The sequence below is a fragment of the Euprymna scolopes genome, chromosome 11 (assembly GCF_053919585.1).
Source record: "Euprymna scolopes isolate OS-2025 chromosome 11, ASM5391958v1, whole genome shotgun sequence".
In the NCBI taxonomy this organism is placed as follows: Eukaryota; Metazoa; Mollusca; class Cephalopoda; order Sepiida; family Sepiolidae; genus Euprymna; species Euprymna scolopes.
Window position 1 is genome coordinate 55,887,986 of NC_136492.1, and position 22,279 is coordinate 55,910,264.

A 22,279-nucleotide genomic window follows, 5' to 3' on the forward strand; every position below is an offset into this window, starting at 1 on the left:
GCTTGGCATAGTTAACTCATTCCTAATAGAAAATCCAGGTTGTCCTCGATGGTCATACATCTAAACAATATGATATAAATGCAGGAGTGCCTCAGGGGTCTATCCTTGGATCTTTATTATCCCTAATATTCATAAATGACCTCCCTAATATTCATAAATGACCTCCCTAATAAAATTGTCTTTGAGATGGGTATATTTGCTGATGACACCATGCTCTATAACAGGCACAGGGGAAAACAAATGAACTCATATCTAAGGAAATGGCAGAAACACTAGAGGAAGACCTTGAATCTGTAGTGGAATGGGGACAAAAATGAATGGTTACATTCAATGCTGCCAAGACTAAGCCCATTTCCTTCAATAATTACAAGAAACCTCTACCACCAATAGCAATGTCCAAAGATACATTATCTGAAAGTACTTCTTTTAAACTCCTCGGCCTAACATTCACAGGAAACATGAGTTGGAACAGATACATTGAGAGTATTGTTGAAGCCGATGCGAAGAAGGTGGGCTCTCTCTACTTATGCAGTCTACTTATGCCTGAAAGTATCCTGAACCTCTATAAGGCCACCATTCGCCCATGTATGGTATTGTTGTCACATTTGAACTGGTGCATCTGCTATTAGTCTCTCACTCTTGGACAGGGTTCAAAAAAGATTTGCCAACCTAACAGGTCCTAAACTGACATCTAAGCTTCAACCTCTGTCCCATTGGTGAAATATTGCATCCCTCTGCCTGTTCTACAAGTATTTTAATGGTGAATGCTCTGACGAACTGCAAGCACTTGTACCCCCTTGACGTAAATACCCCCCGATAAACCCGACAAGCAGCTAAATCCCACCCCTACACAGTAGAGATCCCTAGGTGTAAGATAGCCTTCTACTCCAATAGTTTCTTTCCCAGAACTGCTAGACTTTGGAACTCCCTACCGGGATTCTGCTTTCCCAACTGTACTGACATGCAGAAGTTCAAGTGTAATGTGAGCAGACATCTTACTGCTCATCTCCCTTTGTAATATCCCTGCAACTTATGTCCCCAATAGTAGCCCCCTACTTCGAAGTGACACTGTGCCTTGTTTGGGGCGAAAACTGAATTTAAAAAAAAAGTTGTAGCTGGAATTGTTTTGAAAAATAGTCATAATAACCATTATGTATAGAATTATATTGAATGTTCATATTTACTGTCATTTGATTGAATCTTATTTGATGATACTTTAAAAATGGTCGATCAGTGCAATTTTGCTATTATAAATGATGCAATGTTCACTTTTCACACTTCAAAAATGAAGGCCAAAATTGAATTAGAAATAATTGTACTTTTACTTCTTATTGTCTTCATATACTAGGAGTGATGAAAGCATCTTTTGTGACATTTTTACTGGTTATTTTTTGTCAGTTGGTTTCAAAGTTGCCATATTGTAATTAACCTGTTCGTGCTTTTTGACCCTCAGCAGGTAGTGTATTCCACTTCATTAACATGAGTGAAAAGTAGATGTAGAATCCAATTCTAAATATGTTTTCTATGCCAATCTTTTAAAATTAATATTTGCATCGTGAGTCTAAGAAAGTCGACATACACAAGTTTTTATCATTTAGATAGGATGAAAATCTTGTTTCCATTGATAACCTGAATTGTTTAACAATGGTAAGAAAGATTCCACTAAAGTCAGAAATACTAGAATGAGATTGGACAGCTTTTAGCAGAAATAACCTCAGAGCTAAATTTGTAAGTATTATTGATATTGTTGAAGTTTGTGATTTTCTTCTTTGGTGATTTCTTCAAATGAACTCAGGAACTGGATATTTTTTTAAAACAAGTCCCCATTGGGAAGTTGTTAAGGTAGGAATCTTATAAACAGCATACATTACAAGAGCTTTTCGTTGTTCTGAATTTATTTTCAGCATATAATATGTTGAATTCCACCATGTGGTCACATCTTGAATTAGTTTGTTTTTCCAAATTAAGTTGATCCTGTATTTCAGTTAATTTGCTAATTGCTAATAATAGAAAGCGATTAAAGTGAGAAACTGTATTTCTGTTAGATGTCATGGTTGTCTTCACAGCCTGAGTTACAATGTATGATAGTTATTCTCTGACACCCACAACCATAATGGTTCCTTAATCCCGCAAGACTAAGAAAACTTTATTGAAGATTTTATACTCATCCAGAACATTGTGCAATTCTTCACTTATTCTTGCACCTGTGTGTGCACCAGGGAATTGAACCACCTTAAGCACAGCTCTGCACTGTTCAAAGTCATTTGAAAACCAATGACCTGTTATACTCAGAAATAGGGCATTATCTGTTGTAGCAGTCTAAATGTCTGTAGTTCATAAAATACTGTTAATTTCAGTGAATTTTTATTTTTACTTTTCTAAACATATCGAAAATCATTTTACAGTGAAGTACTTGTTTGATGGAACGCTGTAATTTGAACACAGTTTTGCAAAAAGCTTATTAAACCCAATGTCAGATGTTACAGAATATGGTTGAACATCAACAGCAATCATTTCTCTTATCAGATAATGGATCTTTTATGGCCTGTGATCATTAGTATACCAAATGTTGTTTTGGGCCAATATTGATTCGATAGTGGTTTGGTGTTTCACTATAGGCTCATAGTTGCTGCCACTTGTTCCTGAAATGTCTGTCCCTGAATATTCATAATGCTTCCTTTTTTTTTGCTTCTTTTGAATGAACATTTCTAAGATGGTTTAGTATCTTAGTCATTGCAAAAGTGTTTGCTGATTTGCCTCCCTTTGATGTTATAGAGGGACATAACTTGCAAGCAGCTGTATTTTTATTCTTGGGATTGACTTGAAAATACTTTCAGCAGAAACTGGTTATCATAATGGTTGAAGGTTGTTGTTTTTAATATTTAGTTAATTTTTTTACGTATTTAAATTACTTATGTCTGATATCTAAAAATATACATTATCTAAACCAGAAAAATAAAAATATATATGCAACGGTAGCAAGAGCCTAAAAATGAGGAACGATAGTATAACTGCTGAAGAATTCTTTATTTTCGGTATGTACATTGTTGCAATTTTCTGTACAATTCCTCAACACGAAAACTGCAAGATGAAGTAATAATTTTCTTTGACAGCGATTTAAAGTACAAAATAATAATTTAAATTTGATAGGGCTCTCCCTATCAAATTTAAATTAAAAGGAGGGAAATTTTTTATATGCTCCAATCTATTTACCTCGAATTTAGTGCAGTTGTAAAAGTTTACATGTTAACATCACGTCATGCCTGTTATCTGATAATATGGTGTAGACAATGTATGTCTCTTCGATAAATTTTCACTGGCAAAGAGAGAGTTAACTTGCCTTCGTTTACAAGATAATTAATATTAGTATCATTTATGACAAAATAATTTGCTGATAAATCGACATTAGAAAACCTGTTACTCGGTAATCGACCAGTTTGATAATCAGTACATCTAATGTCAATATTTGTGTATGTGTTCTCTATAGCTAGAAAGTTTAAATGAATTTACTTAAAAACGAATAGTGTATGCAATGTACAATTTTTTTGGACACAATGAAAGTGTCCCAAATCTCTTAGTGCCCTTCTAAGGCGCCTGTGAAAATAGAAGTTTGATGAAAATTTTCAAATATATCCTATTTTGATAAAATTCAAATCACATCTATAAAATTTTCCGGTAAAATAATAGAAGTGGGTCTGAAATCCTACATACTCCTTAGTGTGCAAGAACTCCTTAAAAGTTTCATTCATATATATATATATATATATATATATATATATATATAATTATTATTATAAATAATTATTCTTTATACATACAGACACTAGTGTTTTATCCTTTCGGAATCATCAGTGTAGGAAATCATGATTGCTGCTGGTTGAGGAATTCAAACACAGCCACAAAGCCATCTCTGACTCCATTAGCAAGGAACATAACCCCAAGTTCACCGTCAATCACAACGAGAATTAAGTGAAGTTTAACATTCATAAGCCAAATGCAGGCATAAATGACGATTTAAAATGATCAAGTGACTGGAAACTCGCGATGTCATATGTAGGCCAACTGACTGACTTGTTTTATTTTACAGACAGTGCTCAATTCTTAAGAAACTTATTGGAATTATCAATGCAGAAAGTCATGATTTCTGCTCATCATGGGATCTGAACCCAGCCATATATATATATATAATGAAGGAGAATAGAAATATATCAACATATCATCCCTATTTTCGTGGGACTTCTTCAGGATGATAAAATGATTGAGGAAAATTAAGTTAAAACCATGATGAACCAAAAGAAATGTTGATATTTTTCTAATGCGATAGGTTTTTCTTTTCTCTTTTCGATAATGTCTTAAAACGTATCTATTTTTATTCACACACACACACACACACACACACACACACACACACACACACACACATATGTAAAGATTCTAATTCAAAGAGCTATTCAAAATTTCAAGTTCTTTTGTGTATTTAATGGGGGCAAAACGGAAAGGGGGAGGCAGTAAAAAAAAGTAATATAGGTAATATAGTATATGAGTATTGTGAAAAAGGACATAATAGTTTCCTCAGTCAATGTCGATCAAGGTTGGGCTTTCCTGCTAGTAAGTAATAAAATGCACTTAACTTTAATAATTATCTACAGACACGTGTTTCGTTGTCAGTATGATTCATCAGTGTGGTTAGATGTAACAAGCTTGTAAACTGGACCTCTAGTGGTGTGCATTTGGTGCTTTACTGACTGAGCAAATAAAACTATTAATGAAAGTGGCAGAAATTACATTTAAATGAAGCTATTCATTGATTACATTTTTTTTTGTCTTTCTGAACACTCTGAGAAATTAAATTAACAATTCAAAATTAATCACATTGTGAGGGTTTTCTCTCTTTAATAGATTAGAATACTGATTGGATTTCAAATACAAGGCATATTTCCCTTGCATTACAAGGTGTGATCGTTACAACGGCCTAACAATAAGAAGCCAAGGTTTATAATATTTTGAGTTGGAGTTTGAATCATCTGACCAGTTTTGTCATCCATACTGATAAGTATAATGAACACGAAATATACATATGTCTTTGGATATTAAAGATTTTTATTTATTAAAAAAAAATGTTATAGGTACACATTAGTGATGGTACGATTTCAATACTTTTCCCCAGATTCAAATACAATTACCGATTCCGTTTTAAATTCCCAATTCTGATGGATTCCAATTCTTTTAAAATCTCTAAATATTTAGTTGTAGAGTTATTGTTTTTTTTTATATTATTCTTTAGATTACCATGAAAACTAATATAATACAGGGTGAAACAATAAAATTGTTATCATAGAAAAGACATGATTCCATTTCTGTTTGATCAGAACCAGTTTTCTTTCTTTTTTGGTTTTTTTTTTTGCAGACAATCTACTAGTTGGCCAGTTGTGTACAAATCGCAAGAGCGATAGAAGCTTTCTGTTATGTCTGAAAGTGACACAATGTTCAACGAGCAAAATCAGAGATGCGCCACTGTACCACTCATGCTCTCTCTGATCCAAGTTATGACTGCAAGACCATTGCCAGCACCCTCAAAATATAAATCTGGATGGTTCAATGCTTGAGGGTCTACCCAGGGTGATGAAAATAAAGTTTCCGGCCACGGTTATGGTCTTTGGTGTGATTTCAAGTGAGGGCCACATCATGCCACCTCACATCTTTGAAGTCGGCTTCAAAGTCAACACCAAATTGTACCTGGATGTGTTGAGCAGTGTGGTGATCTCCTGGTGCAATCAGATGGCTGCTGGTAGACCTTGGGTGTAGCAGCAGGACTCGGCGCAAGCCCACAAGTCCAAACAGACCCAGGCTTGGCTTCAGAAGAAGTGCTACGACTTTGTACCCTCCACCTCCTCCCCTGCATCTCCCCCTCCTCCCCTGAACTGAACCCGCTGGACTACTTTAGCAAGATTTTGACAATTATTACCTTACAGTCTTACATTTACTTACTCCACTCATTTACTTATCTCCACTCATTAACAAGATTTTTCAATGCCTACACCTATACTTTAATCATTCATTGGCAATATAGAAGCTTTATGAAAGAAGGTACATTTTCACTAAGGAGCACTGAAAAAGAACCATGCCATAAAAACTAGCAGAGAGTGTTCGTCCATCAGAATGACAAAGACTATCTGATAATCCTAGGAATGATAAATCACACATGCTGAGAGTTTGTTGGTCCGCTGTTTTATCGGAGAGGGGCCTATATTTTCAGTGGTGTCCGTGCATCCGTCTGTCTGTTATTCCGGACGATTGCCAGATAACCATCCATTAGTTTTTCCTGAAATTTTGCCACAAATTGTATTTCATTCAATAGATGTGCACAGAAAATTTTTTTTTGCAAAAATTCCCGTTGCATCCCCAGGGGCTCAAAAATTACATGTTTTGCCCTATAACTTTTGATCCATCCATTAGATTTTTCTGAAACTTAGCCAAAATGTGGAGCCCATTGTTCTTAATATAGGTGACACTGGTAAAATTCTGGTTCATGTCCCTGGAGACTTTCAGTGCTAAAAATGCCCTTTTTGTGGCTCTTTTTTCATATTTCTCAACAAAAATGTGATATGTCTGACTATATAGTGATTTTTCACAGTGGTCAACTTAAATATACATGTGTTGAGGTCTGAAACTACCGTTATCCATTTACACTGGAATTCAGTGTCCCCAGGGACTCAAAAGGGGTCAAAAATGCCCCAAAATGGCACAAAAATGGCACTTTTTGCCTCATAGCGTTTGATCCATCCATTAGATTTTCCTGAAACTTGGCCAAAATGTGGAGGCCATTGTTTTTAATATAAATTCAGTATGGGTGACCCTGGCAAAATTCTAGTTTGCATTCTTCTGAGACTTTTAGGGCTAAAAAACATGCCTTTCTGGAGCTCTTTTTTCATATTACTCAAAAACTTGATATGTATGTCTATATAGTGGTTTTCTATGGTGCTGAATTCAAATATACATGTCTTAAGGCGTGAAACTACACCATTTGTCCATTTTCACGGGGATTCAATGTTCCTAGGAGCTCAAAACAGGTCAGAAATGCCCCCAAATTACAAAAAATGACACTTTTTACCCCATAACTTTTGCCCCATACATTAGATTTTTTTTAAACTTGGCAAAAATGTGAAGAAAAAGGTGACCTTTCACACTTTTCATATTCATCATTTATTCACTATTTTTTGTGGCGTCATCTCACATGCAGCATCAAAGGGGGAACACTCATGCGCGGCTTGTTTAAAACGAAGTTGGTTTGCATAGAGCTAGCTTCACTCTCTCGTTCTAACTAGCGACCGGTGGCATGACAGGATCAAGACAGCTAGAGGCCAGGTGGGATGCAAGAGCTACCAGAAGTGTCGACATCCTCCTACATACAGCGCCTGGCATTCCCAAACGATCGCGTATCTAGTATTGGTTCGGCTCAATGTTCCTTAATTGCAGTAATATAACGATTTCAATACAATTATCCCATATAAAACCCAGCACAGTAGCCCATTATTAACAATACTTCTTGTTTAGGGTGAAAAATAGTTTTAAAAAATCTTCTTCAAAATGTCTTACCTGTGAATAGTTTTTCCAAGATATTCCTTATTGTTATCATAAACGAGGATTTTATTTGAGCAACAACAGCAGTTGAGACAAATGCACATGTCATCACAATGGCAGAATGGCCGCTTGAAATATAGCATAGGATCTCTTTCGTTTGGTGAGTATACTTCCATCTGAAATTGGCGACTTGGTCCACAACACCAACGGCAAAAACATGAAGAAGCTATTTGAAAAAAAAAGAGGGTAATGAAAATCATCTATATATATAAAAGCGAAAATGTATGTATGTATGTACACTTCACAACTTCTTAAAACTTTTTATATCATCTATAAATTGTAATATCTCGCAGTTAACCACGGAGCTCGCCTGTCTATTTAATTTTAATGACTTTCAAACGTTAATTATTCCACATTTCCCGCATCGGCACGCGTTATATTCGGTTTTCGGTATAAACAAAAAGCGAAACTCGACTCTAATCACAGGCCCAGAGCCAGTGAATGTTTGTTCAATGTCGACTTCGTCATATCAGACGGTAGCTTTCATTTTGAGACGAGGGAGCGGGTTTTTAAAAACAAACAAACCGATTTATTGACCTCACATTAAAAACTGTCCGCACAAAATGCTAACTGCTGAATAGCTATCGCCGTCACGTCAATCAAAAACGCGCACCTGTTTTTTTTTTCACACTTTACTATTTTCCAACTGCGCGTCGTCAAGGCTTTTTTTTTTCACGGGCACCTGTTTTTTTTCACACACACCTACAAACACCCAGGCAACGCTGGGTACCCCTCGCTAGTTTATATATAAAAACTAGACTACCCATGACTACTATTTATTTCACTTTGATTTCGTTAAAAAAAATTCATAATCTGTGACATACGTGTTAAGATATTCTTCTTGTATAGTTACAAGATTCTTTTCATCATCATCATCATCATCATCAGGAAAGTGATGGTGGCCAAGTGATCAACAACACAGACTGACAACCTGGCTGTGCCAAGTTCATTCCACAGAAACTCTTTCACGTAATCCCTCCCATAAGTAATCTCTATTTTTCTATAAAGAATTCTTACTAGAAAAAGATTGTGGAAACAAATGGCAACAAAATTAATCTAATTCATAAGAAAATGTCGGAATGGTGCTCATCAACAACAACCATCATCGTCATCATCATCATTGTCGGTATAGTATTAACTTTTTCTCTTTCGTATTATCACTTCTTCCCATGTTTTCTTTTGCCTTTCCCTATGGCTTGAACCTGCTACCTCAACTGTTTTACATCTACTAAACCACAAACTCTAATCTATTCCTTCAGCATGATCATACCATCATAGTTTCCTGCTCTGAATACATCTCCCTATACTGTTCACATTTAATCTTCCTCTGAGGTCATCATATCTAAGCCTGTCTCAAACTACACATCCATCATATCATATACAATTTCTATCCATGAAACACATGTCCTCAATCCTCACTGCCTGGGTTTCACTTATATACATCATCACAATGTGTACTCATGCCTGATAGATTCTTCCCTTGGTCAACAATGATAACACTATTGTTTCGTTCCTGAACTCACTCCATCTACTTTTTATTCTTGTAATCACACTGGCATCTGCTATTTGTTTACTCAGTCATCATAACAATGTATTCCTCCAAGTTTTTAATGTAACAAGTAGATCTTTCATTGTTTCACAGCTAAATACTAAATATGGCATCTTTTTATTAGACTACTCTTATGAAACTCCTTGGACAATGCTCCTAAAGACCCAAATGAAACGCAATGGACTCAGTACAGAAACCTGATATACTCCCACTTTGACATAAAAGCTGTCACTAAATGTGCTGTTAATTCGAGCATGAATTTGACCATTTCTGTACATTGTTTGAACAAAAATGATCACACGTTTGATCCTAGTTTACATAAAGCACACCAGACAATATCTCTTCATACCCTGTCAAAGTAAAATACAGTTTCTTTTTTCTCGTGTATTATTCTTGCATTTGTCGCAGGGTAAATAGCACCGATGGCACAAACTCAAACTGTATTCAATCTATGTTTATCTGACTTTTTATTTACTGCTCAGTTATTCTCTCAATCATTTTCAAGACCAGATCCATTAACTTTAAAGCCTCTATAATTAAGAGGGTTGATCTAAGAGTAAAGCCTCCTATATTTTAATTAAAAAAGGTGAAGAGCTACGAAAACAGGAGTAGTACCATCAAAACAGGCAACCTTTTTGTGCTCCAGAATTTATTTTTCTACATAGTCATGGTTATTCTCAATGCACTTTTGCCAAGAATTCAATGACGCATCTCTGCTTCTGACAGACGTCCATGACTGGTTGCTTTCTTCGAGTCTCATACCGTCAATATCTGCAATAGAGAGATGAATATTTCAGGTCATGAATGCATAAGCTCAGTCATCATAACAATGCAATTTGCAATCCCCTCCGATGCATTCAGGTGAAATAAAAAAAAAAAAATAGAAGGCATTACTTTTGGAACGGCTCTTGCACCTCTGTCTAGAGCTTCCCCTTTATCTTTCTAACAATTCACAATTGCTTTAAATTCCCAGTATTTTGGGATAGCTCCTTCTTTTATGATGTGATTTTTCAAGTGCTTGTTACATCTGCACCAGCATTTGAAGATTCTCCAACTTAATCCTTCTCCATTTTATTCACAACTTCCTAAACCATTTCTTTCTCAATTCTTTGAGCTGAACCAACGTCTAGGTTTACTCAATTCCACAGAAGTTTTGTATAAAACAGTCTCTCGTAATAGCATTTTACAGGTACGTCTTTGGTCCTGCTCATTTGTAGCTAAGAGGATGGAAATGAGACAGATTTCTGTGTATTGGTAGTATATGATGAAAATCGTTGCACAAAATGAAAAACAAAACCTTTTCTTATAACAAAAACAAAAGTATTTAATTACCTATACTGTATAGGTCGGAAAAATTTGGACAGTGTCCAATGAAGAAAATGAAAATGTAGAAAATTCTTTAGGGCCCAGAAAATATGTCAACAGACGAAGATGGTCGATGCTGGAGCATCTAATGGATACAGGAGATAGATAGATAGATAGATAGATAGATAGATAGATAGATAGTCTTGTTGCTTTTAGGGTTATCTCTGCTGACTGATCGTAATTCCAAAAGGGGCTGAAGTAGTTTTTCAAGAGATAGATAAAATCAATGCCTCCTGCAAGTTGATTCGTTAGACGTTTCTCCATATGAGGAAATAAGTTTGTATAAGTGTCTCTCTCTCTCTCTCTCTCTCTCTCTCTCTCTCTCTCTCTCTCTCTCTCTCTCTCTCTCTCTCTCTCTCTCAAAGATCAACTAACTCCGTCGGAAAACAACTGTTAGAAAAATTGTCATCTCGAATGCTCTTTTCTCCAACAATATCCATATTTGTTTTTGCTATCTATTTAACTATCCTGAATACTTCATTCTTTTCATGATCCCTTCTAGAAACTTGGCGTACTCATCCTCCTGCTTGGCTTTGTATATTGCTTTTCTTTCTTTTCTGTTTGCCACTAGATACATTTCCTTATTAATTAAACCTTTTTATCCATTGAATCCTTGGTTTCAACTTTTCTCTGATCTCAGTTTCCTCATTCCACCACTATATTAAGCCTGGTTTATTACATCCAACAGTGCATTCTTAAGCGTTTTCCACAGTTTTTTTCCACACTTGTTGTTCTTCATATTCAACCTCCACACTTTCCTCCGGGAGATAAGCTTTCTCTTTATTTCATGAGTTTTCTTCAGTATGTTTGACAGGGTTTTCAAATAGGTTGAAATACGATTTCTCCATTTTTTATCCTTCTTTTTTAGAGAGCTTGCAACTTGTGTGTGTGTGTGTTTGAAAAACTCGCTGGTTCAGGGTCATCTGATGAAGTTTCTTAACTGAAACAGATGGCTGTTTGTAATGACTAAAGTTAACTAACCCTAACCCTAACCTCCACACTTTCCTCCGGGAGATAAGCTTTCTCTTTACTTCATGAGTTTTCTTCAGCATGAAATCACAAATAAGTGCTTTGTGCTGTGGCTCAATTTCTTCATCGGGTGTTATTTTCACATCACTTAAGAGTTTTCTGCTCCTTTTCCTCAACAACGAATACTTTGCTCTACCAGAATCATACATGACAAGATCGCTTTCCTTTTTTCTAAGACGGGTGCTTCTTATCAACATGTTCATCGGGTGTCATTTTCACAACGTTTCGGTAAATGTTACCACCGATCTTCTTGAGGTGTATTTTGCTGAACTCAAGGATTTCTATGAAATTTCAAACTGAACTTTTATCTAATCCATGGGAGTAGTTTGCTCTTGTTTTGGTAGTCATACCGAGTAGTAGCCTTAAGTATTTCTTAAATATGTAGTTAGTATAGCCTATACTGAGGATTGAACACTTAGAACGTTTATACATTAAGTCATCAGTCCATGTGAACACCCACCGATGAATTTTACTGATTTTCTCTGACACTCGACAATTAGTGAATATACTTACGCAAACTTTTTCTGACACAAAAAAATAAGCTTATCAACAGACACGCTTAAGGAAACTCGATGTTCAGTTAAATCAACCCCCCCTCCTCCCATCGACTAACACGATCTATTGTTCTGGTGAAATACGCCCTAATTTAATAACTTCAAATTTAAATTGTCTATATATCCAGCTGTTGATAAAGACTGTGGTAATGTTTGACAGAGTTTTCAAATAGGTTGAAATACGACTTCTCCATTTTTTATCATTCTTTTTTAGAGAGCTTGCAACTTTTGTGTGTGTGTGTGTGTGTGTGTGTGTGTGTGTGTGTGTGTGTTTTTTTTAAGCTCACTTTTTTCTTTAGCGTTAGATGGTTCAGGGTCATCTGATGAAGTTTCTTAACTGAAACAGATGGCTGTTTGTAATGACTAAATGTAACTATTTACTTTCTAATGTATATATATATATATATATATATATATATATATATATATATATATATATATATATATATATATTAATGGCCTGGCAAGGCTACAAAGGTGACAACCGAAGTAGCAAAACTGAATGTGCCTGCCAGGACACTATATATACAAGTGAAGGCAAATTTGGGAATATATATATATATATATATATATATATATATATTGGTTGTTTTTGTTGAACGGTAAATGGGTGACTTTCTCACTATCATTTACAGAAAGCCGACTTTTACTAGTCTGTATGTGAACTGGTCATATTGCAGTATTAAGAATTGATTATATAATGTTATAAATTGAATTAAAAAAAAAATTCTTAATGCTGCAATATTTTAAGTTATAAATTTATTATATTTTTTACTAGAATATCTTGTCCTTTTCTTTTCCAGTTTTAACAACTAGTCCTTTACTTTTCCATGTTTAAGCTTAACCATATTACTTTTCATGCTCACATTTTTCTATTGTAATCCATGATTTTTCCAGGCTTCCAATAAATTCACTTGTTCTTTGTTTAATTTCAGTCTTATTTTTTTGCCCCCATAAACACATATGTAATAACAATGTACGGCACTCATTTGCTTTCAATAAAATCCCCTCCAATTATCTCCCTTTCATGCTTTCATTCTCTGCTTCACTTGTTACTTCTCTTTTCGAATTAGTAGCAACACTAGTCACTGAAGCAACGTGGTTGCTATGGAAAGCAGTCATAATAAACGTCGCTTACCTCCTTACATATTTTTACAATTTGGAACACCAAAAAATGTATAACCTTCGTTTTACTGAACGAAAATTGAAAAAAAAATTTTCACAATATAACTGAGAAGGTGATCTATAAACTGTAATAATTGCTTGAAATTTGGTCGAAAAATGAGTGAGCGGTGAAGCTTTAAAGCAGTTCTAAATGACTAAAACTGCCACTTAACCAAATATTCAAACAGTGTTTGAATGATAAATGAAGTATAAATTTTGATTACATACATTCGATAACATGGAATAAAGCCTGCCCATTGTTTCCAAAAACATTGTAGGTATTTGATGATCCACAGCCTCCTGAAAAATATAAAAGAAATTGGTTCGTAAAGTAACTGTATAGAAAGAATGTCATCAAACTAGCAACAGATCAGTGAGAAACAGCAGACGGACACACCAGACCAGAAGACCATAGCAAACTTAACAGACCAAGTCAATACTGCAGCTGTCTTGATGAACGAAGACGTGTTCTTGGTCCTTTTTGGTAGACTACTAGATTCTTGAGATTCTTTGAAGAAGAAACCGACAACAATTTCCACTTTAAGTTGGATTTTAATTACTGAACTAAATGGTGATCCAATTCCTTAACCAGGAATGTACTTTTTATATAGAGGCGAACAAAGTGCTTTAATGCCCCTATTTTTCAGGACCTTAGATATTGTGTGACTTAGCTGAACTTTTGGCAGCAAGTAAATTCAATATCAATATTCAAATCACTCTTATGTCAAATAGTTAAGTTGTGTACTTTTCGTATGGTGTTTTAGCTAACATTATGGTCATTCTCTGTTAATTGTATAGAGTACAAAATTGCACGTAAAAAAAATGATGCTTTCAGTTAACCTCAACAGTTTAATACTTTTCATCTGTAGTGAAATGGAGATGAAAATGGATAACATTTAATGCTATTAAGAATAAGCTTCTTTCCTTTAACAATTACAAGGAACCTTCTCAACTGATTGCCATGAATAATAACACTCTACCCGAAAGCTCATTGTTAAAACTCCTCAAATTAACATTCACAGGCAACAGGAATTGGAACAAATACAGTGGGCCTTTTTACATATGAGAGTAATTCATTCCCGGATGGAGCTTGTATCTAGAATTTTTTATATCTTGAACGGATTTTCCCATAAGAAATAACTTAAAACCAATTAATCAGTTCTCGGCTTCCAAAATCATCCAAGTTAACACTAATCTTCTATATATCTATATATATAAAAGCGAAAATGTGTGTTTGTGTGCATTTTTGTGTATGTCCGCAAAAGGCTTTTTTTGCTGGGATTCTCGGAGGGGGGTTACTATTCCTTATAACTTTTTATACAATGTTTAAATCATAATATCTACGACTAAAGAACGGGGGTTGCATATATATTTAATTTGCTCGACTTTTACACGCTATTTTCGAGATATTTTTTCAATCACTGTGTCTTCGAAAAGCGAATGATGGGCGAAGGGAAACTAGGTCAAACATCACGCGACTTAACTTTTTCTGGCACCTGTTAATTTCAGTTTATAAACGTTAACTTAAGACACTTATCACTTCCTCTCCCCTTATGGCCGAGATGGTTAGGTCTCAGGGTTGTTTTCCATTTCGTTTCCACCTTTGCTGCGATGCTTCGGGGTTCAAGCCTACCTTCCTACTAAAACTTTTTTTTTTTTTTTAAACCGGGTTGTTTTGATCTACCCCCACAACACACACACCTCCAAACACCCTGGCAACGCCGGGTACCCCCCGCCAGTTAACTATAAAGCACATCTTTATGGTTACCAAAAACACATTTAAATAGTAATTAAACATAAAAAAACAGTAATAAGATTAATAAGATGATATTAAGGAAATAAAATGCGAGTTTATTTGAACATTTAGAATGGAGGAAGACAGCGGCAACTAACGGATGTGAATGCGTGGTGGTGGAGGAATGAGGGAGAGAGAGAGAGAGAGTGAGGAAGCGCAAGAGACTGTTTACAATATGTCCGTATTTACACTTAAAATTCAAGTTAACTTTAAATAAGAACTTAAACTAAATTTTTTGACTGCACTAATTTTTTTTTTCTGTTTTTTTGTTTTTGTATTTTTTGTTTTTTAACATTATCCGTTTTTGCTTTTCTTCCTTTTATTTTGCTCTTTTAGTAGACGTGCAACATATTCATTATTGCGGAAGGAGTGAGGGAGCGCGAGAGACTATTGGCCATATGTACACACTTACTCTTAAAATTAAAGATGACTTTAAATGAACATAAACTAAATGTTTTATACTGCTCTAATTCTTTTGTTTTTTTTTTGTTTTATTTTTATATGCTTTGCTTTTTAGTATCATCAGTTTTTTCTTCACATTCTTTTGCCCTTTTAGCTGAACTTGCAACATTTTCACTTTCTACAGGTCTTTTAAACAAAAGCCTATCAAAGCAGATGCATGGGAGCATTGTCCAGAACGAGCAAACATTTCTCCTCAGTGGTGTTGAATGTCCTGCGTGACATTTTTTCCAAAAAATGCCCGTCTCGTCACAGTGAAACACTTGCTGCGGTACATAACCTTCCTGAAACACTGCATAAATTCATCCGCAGCTTTGCTATGAAAGAGGGAATACTGCATAGATTTCTCGTGTTTAATACGGTGGTTAATTAATAGAAGTTCAAAGTCTTTACTAGTAAATTCAGTCCCATTGTCTGAGCGAATACATTTTACCGAGCCGTACAGGACAATATCAGCTAAATATTTCGTAGTGGCGAGGATAGTGTCGGATTTGTTTTTTAGAAAATAAACTATAATTAAACCGGAAAAATCATCAGTAAAGTTCAAAATATACCTTAGATTATTTCTCCCCATCGGGCTGATCGGACATGCTAAGTCACAGTGCACAAGTGAGAGAATTTTCGTGGCCTTTTTGTCTGGTGTTTTGTTGATATATTTTGTCATTTTCCCCTGCGTACACACATCACAATTTGGGAGATCGTCTGGAGGTATTATTTTCATGCCTTCGACTACACTTGGTAATTTTTTAATATCAGCTGTATTGCAGTGTCCTAGAATTTTATGCCAGGTTTCCAAGTCATGACATGCAGTTTTTGAGGGAACCATACTTTTTAAATAATATAGTCGGCCATTTTCTTTAATGTCAAGTACAGTTCCATTGGGGTATATGAATTTTGACTTGTTTTGGCCAAACTTTATATTCGCGCCTTGTTTAATGGCAGCCTGCACGGAAAATATGTCTTGCTTAAATGTAGGTATGAACAGAGCATTTTTTAGAATACAGTTACAGATTTCACCTTTATTATTTTTTATGGGTACTTTAGCATTGCCTCTTTTCAAGACTATATCATTTATTTGACTACCGTCGGCAAGTTCGACAAAATGACTTTGTGGATTAAAGTTTGAATCAAACTTAATAAAATCAGATTCCTTGGTGATAACGTGTGCTGTAGCACCACAGGATACAAGGAGATTTTTACCGTTTGTGGTATTGTCAAAGTTACATGTGAATAGAAATGTACGTTCTTCCTCAAAGTTCTCAACGTTTTTTACAGAGTCCATTTTAGAGCATTTATATCGACATTGGAAACTTTTGTGGTTGGGTCGTCCACAATTATACCAGATAATTTTATTCTTTTTTCTCGGGAAAATTGCTTTTGGGGAACACGTTGCGGTAATGTGCGTAATTTGGTGGTGTCTGTTTCCAAGAATCATTTTTAAACTTCATAATATTGCTGGAGTTATTATTGTCCACGAGCATCCGATTAGTCTCTTCGTAACTGCGCAATGCCACTTTAAATTCACTGAAATTTATGGGGTTGTCTTTTTGCGTTATAACAGTTGTAAATGGTTTAAAATCGGCTAGAAGTCCCTTGAGGGTCATTGATATCAACAAGCTATCACTTATTATTTCACTGGAGAGTTTTAAGGCATTGGCGGTTGTTTCTGTCCTTATAACGTAGTCGGTAATAGTTTCATCCTTGTTACGTTTCAGAGACGTTAGTTCTGTGTATAGTGATATAATTTTCAGTTCCCCTTTTGATAAATCATGCTCTCTTAATATGTTCAATGCTTTCCGTCCATCATCCAAGGCCTCTTATAATCAGAGACAGACTTCTATCGTCTAAGCATTGAATCAGTTCTGCAAAAACAGTTGCGTGTTTTTCGAGAAATTCGGGGTCATTAGGAGATTGGAGATTGTATGACTTTGTGTAGTTTTCGAATCCTTAGATACCCCAGAAATTTTACCTGACACAATTCAAATTTAGATTCCGGACCGTCAAAGAAAAGACGATGGCTGGGCGCATGACCTGTTAAGTGTTGAGACATTATGTTGAACAAACATGGCGGACAAGAATCAGTGCAGTGAAGTAATTGCAAGTAACAAAGATGGCGGCCAAGAATCAAATGCGGTTTGTGACATAGCCAACGGCGAACTGATTGAATCCAAAATTCGACAGTTTTCATAGTAACTTTGGAAGATTTTCATTGGTTGATTACCACAACCGGTGGTTATAAAAATGATCATCGAAATCATTAGTGTCATACCGCCTCACTCGGCCTTTTGGCTAAGCTCAAAATGTAGTATCTGTTCCCGGATGCTGCACTTTGAGACCATTGTCCTTGTGGCAATTGGTTGCTGGTCCATGTAGGGGCAACCCTATATATACCATCCCTTTCCCCTCCCCTCCCCTCACATAAAAACTGACCTTGTATCATATTTTGCTTATGTGGGGAAGCAAGTAAATACCTACCCCCATTAGGAGTCAAAAACATTCCACACCTTTATTATAGAAGGTGCAGCAAACTAAATATTATGGTATCCGTTCGATGAATGGTTAAGGATTAATGTGGATTAGTCACCACTATTACATTTACTGTTGAAGTCTGGCATAAAACTTTCAACCTTTTATTATATATTTTTCTAAATTTGAATTAACAGAAGAGTTAGTATGCAATAGTATAAGTTCAAAATGAATTGAGACATTGTAAAATGTGTGTAAAATATTTTGTGAAGAAAAATATGCAAAATTGTTAGTTCAACAAATAAGCTTGAAAACTATTTTGTTTGCTACGCATGAGTAAGCAACTGGCGAAATGAACCACAATGTAAAGTTACTTCTGCATGAAGGAATATTTGTAAGAATTGTATGCAGTGCATCTGATTACATTACTTGTATCTAGTGCTCTTCAGAAGGTTAGACTCAAGACCAAGTGTTGGCTTGATGAACCTTTGGAACAAAACTGAATGAGAACTTGGCATATCCAGGTTTTGTCTGCATCGTTAACCACTCAGCCACTGTTATAGTTAACTAGTTTATAAAATGATATTTAAGAAGATTACATTCAGCAAGTTATTCCACAAGAGGTTAGATACAAGATCAAATGTTGAATTGAAGAAAGTATTTTTATAGCTCAAACTGGTTTCGAATTTGGCACACCCAGGTGTTGAGTGTGTGTCGTTAACCATTTAGCCACCATTAGCTATTGTTGATTAGTTTATGGGAAACTAGCTTGGGTGCCCGGCATTGCCCAGGTGTTTGGAGGTGTGTGTTGAGCAAAAAAATTAAAAAAAAGTGGTAGGCAGGCTTGAACCCGTACCGCAAAGGAAGAAAAGACCGTGAACCCCCCCCCCCAAAAAAACCCCTGACATCTTTGCTGTTGCATCCATCACCAAGCCGGAAGTGACGAATGTTTAGATTCAGGATAGTCAATCGAAAAGAGGGGATGACTTTCAAAAATATTGGTGAAAAAGCGACCCCTTCCTGTATAAAAGTGCACTGTTGCGGATGAAGGAATTAATGTTCTTAGCCAATTTTTCGATATTTGTCATCTGAAGGGTCGAGCTTCAAAATGATACCAATCTTGTGCTCTGTTGAAAGTTTCAGGCAAACATAAAAACATGCATACATACATTTAAACAGACAGGTGAGATTTATATTATACACTAGTGGGGGTTACCCGGCGTTGCCCGGGTGTTTGGAGGTGTGTGTGTTAAAAAAAAACCTTGGCCGGGTGTTTGGAGGTGTAAAAGAAAAAACAGTTTTAGTAGGAAGGTAGGATTGAACCCCGAAGCCTTGACGTAAAGGTGGAAATGAAAGGGAAAAAAGTTAGAAACCTAACCATCTCGGCCACGAGGGTAGAGGAATTGATAAGCATGTTTAATTAAGGTTTATAAAGTAAGATATACAGGTGCGAGGAAGTGGCGTGATATTTGACCTAGTTTTGCGCTGTAAACCAGTTACTGTTCCCCCCCCCCGCCCCATCATTCGCTTTTCGAAGACGCAGCAAGCTGGTAAAAGTCGGGCAAATTATATAATAATTAAAATACACACGCGACCCCCATTCTTAAGTCGTAGATATTACGATTTAGACGTGATATAAAAAGTTTTAAGAAGGAGGGAGCCGAGTGAGAAGGCCGACGAAAAAGCCTTTTGCAGGCATATACAAAAAGCGAATATACATACATACATACACACACACACATTTTCGCTTATATATATATAGATGGTATGATAGAACTTGTGATATTCAAAAAAATCCAATAGAAATTTTACCAGATAAGTAACTTACTGTTCCATAATGACTTTTCACAAAATACTAATAATATATTATTATATATTATATAGTATAATATAATAATCTCTATTATATATAAAAGGCACTTTGTGTGTATATCTGAGCGTGTGTTTGTGCCATATTGTCTCCGAAACAACTGGGCTGATTTTTATGAAATTTCACTCACATGTATCTTATATACCTGGGAGTGTTCTTAGTAGTGTTGGGACGATTAATCAGAATCGAAATTGGGAATCAGAAAAGTTAGAACTTTTGGGGTATTCGAATCGGAAAAATCCGTGTATATTTTCCGATGCCAAAAGCGATTCCTTTAATTATCTATTTTATTTGATTTTGTTTTTTTAAAAAATCTTCCATTGTTCGTAATGATAATGTAATAATAATATTTATTGATTTAAAATTCCAATAAAACTAAAACCTATATATCACCCAAAGTATGTTTTTTTTACATCTGAGAAAATATATGCACATTTAACATGTGTTTTTATGGTAATTGAGACAAAATAACTATAACAATATTATTTATAAAGAATTGGAATCGGTAATTGTATCAGAAGTGGGAATTTAGTACAGAATCATTAATTGTATCTGAATCTGTGAAAATTATTGGAATCGCCCAATCACTAGTTCTTAGATAGGTTGATAAGTATTGAAAATAATCAAGGAAATCTGATTAAAGAAGGAACAGTGCAATTTTGACCAAACTTAACATTCTTACATCAAAAGTGCATTTGAAAAGTTTTATCACCGCACAAGTGGAAGTGTCTGGTATATAAAATCAACAGTAGGCTTTTTGATAAGACAAGGGTGTGTTCAAAATGAATGTTTCTTTTTAGAGCACAGTTGAACCGTTGTACTTTATTTTTGCGTTTTAAATTTTAATTCAAGTTATATAAAAGTCTCTCTCTCTCTCTATTACAATGAATTTATTTAACTTCAAAATTTAGTTGAATTAGTTAGCTCGCCGTGAAAACATTTTTCATAACTGTTTTTTTTTTTTTTTTTTTTACGTGTACAAATATTTTTTTTCTTTGAGAAATTAACTTTCGTCTTTAATCTTTCAAATACAATCAAAAGTAGTCGGAAACCTACAAAAAAATTATGATAAATCGGCTTTCTAAACTATGTCCCCCATTTTTGATTTATTATTCGACCATTTCTACCCATATCTATAAATTATATAAAAGTCACTTTGTGTGTGTGTGTGTGTGTGTGTGTGTGTGTGTGTGTGTGTGTGTGTGTGTGTGTGTGAGTTCCTTTCTTATAGGCTCCGAAACAGCTGAGCCTATCTTTTGCAAATTTCACACAAAGGTAATTTATATGTCTGGCAGTGTTCTTAGATATGTTTTGTACAAAAATTCATCCGATAAGTATTGAAAAAAATCCAATCCTAAAAATAGTCTTTCTTTCTTTCTTATAGATAACAAAGAATTTTTACAGAGGACTATTTTAGTTTGCACCGGCAAAGGAGATAAAATCTCAAGAAATAATTTTTTCTTATCCCCCCCCCCAGATTTGTTGACATCTGAAGATATAGCTCAGTAGTAGAGTATTTGACTACAGATCAAATGATCTCGTGTTCAAGCCCGGGTGTATCTCATCATTTTATTTAAATTTTTTCTTATTAATGAATTCAATTTATGATAAAAGAAGAAATACCATTTAAAATCACCACAAATCATTTCTTTATTTGTATATTTTAAAACTAAACATTGATCAGAAGTGAGTTTCCAGAACATTCATCGTCAAGCCCAAATATCAGCAGACGTGATATTGTAAACAAACATAGATGGAATTTGATGAACTACATTATCATTATTATTTATTTCATTTATTTTTTTCTGTGAATTAGTCCACCGAGCAAATTATTCCTCGTAATATATAATATTCAATAGAGGATTGATTCTGTAATAATACATACGCAATCTGCGTAAATTAAAATATGTTTAAGCGTATTCTATGATCAGGCAACGCCCAGCATCCAGCTAGTAATTTCATAAAATCAAAAGTTGGTTCATAAAGTGCAATGTAGACTACAATGAATTTTGCACTGACACTGAAAGGAGGCATATGAGGTTTCTCCTGGTACACCAGACAATCGATTGATTTGATTGATGAATGGGCGATTTCACCGATTTTGATAACAATAAAAGTATTGGAAGTGTGGAACATTTGTTGATCCTCATTTAATCCCGAGCAATGTCAGGTTTCCCTGCTAGTATATATTATATTAATTACATATGGACATATATTTCCATACTATGAGAAAGTGATTTAGGATACTGGTTATAGGTGCAGACTGTGGGCTCAAATTGTGTGAGTGCTATTGTTCTTGAAAAAGAGCTTTGGGCTAAAATCACAGTGTAGTATCTGTTCTGATGCTACACTTAAGTTAATTTGTCCTTAGTCATTGTAGGGGAAAC

General features: G+C 35.1%; 1 protein-coding gene across 2 annotated transcripts in view; it reads right to left on the reverse strand.

The window, feature by feature from the left end:
* Positions 1 to 22,279, reverse strand: part of LOC145287859 (phospholipid scramblase 2-like) — a 70,830-nt gene that overhangs the window by 27,997 nt on the left and 20,554 nt on the right. For both annotated transcript variants that reach the window (XR_013869208.1, XM_080135743.1), the window contains exons 2-3: positions 13,531 to 13,602; positions 7,597 to 7,807 (exon numbers count right to left, since the gene is read on the reverse strand). Coding sequence is in view for 1 of the 2 variants with exons in the window: in XM_080135743.1 (XP_079991869.1) it covers positions 7,597 to 7,807; positions 13,531 to 13,602 (283 nt within the window). In the remaining variant the exon portion in view is untranslated. The remainder of the gene's footprint in view (positions 1 to 7,596; positions 7,808 to 13,530; positions 13,603 to 22,279) is intronic.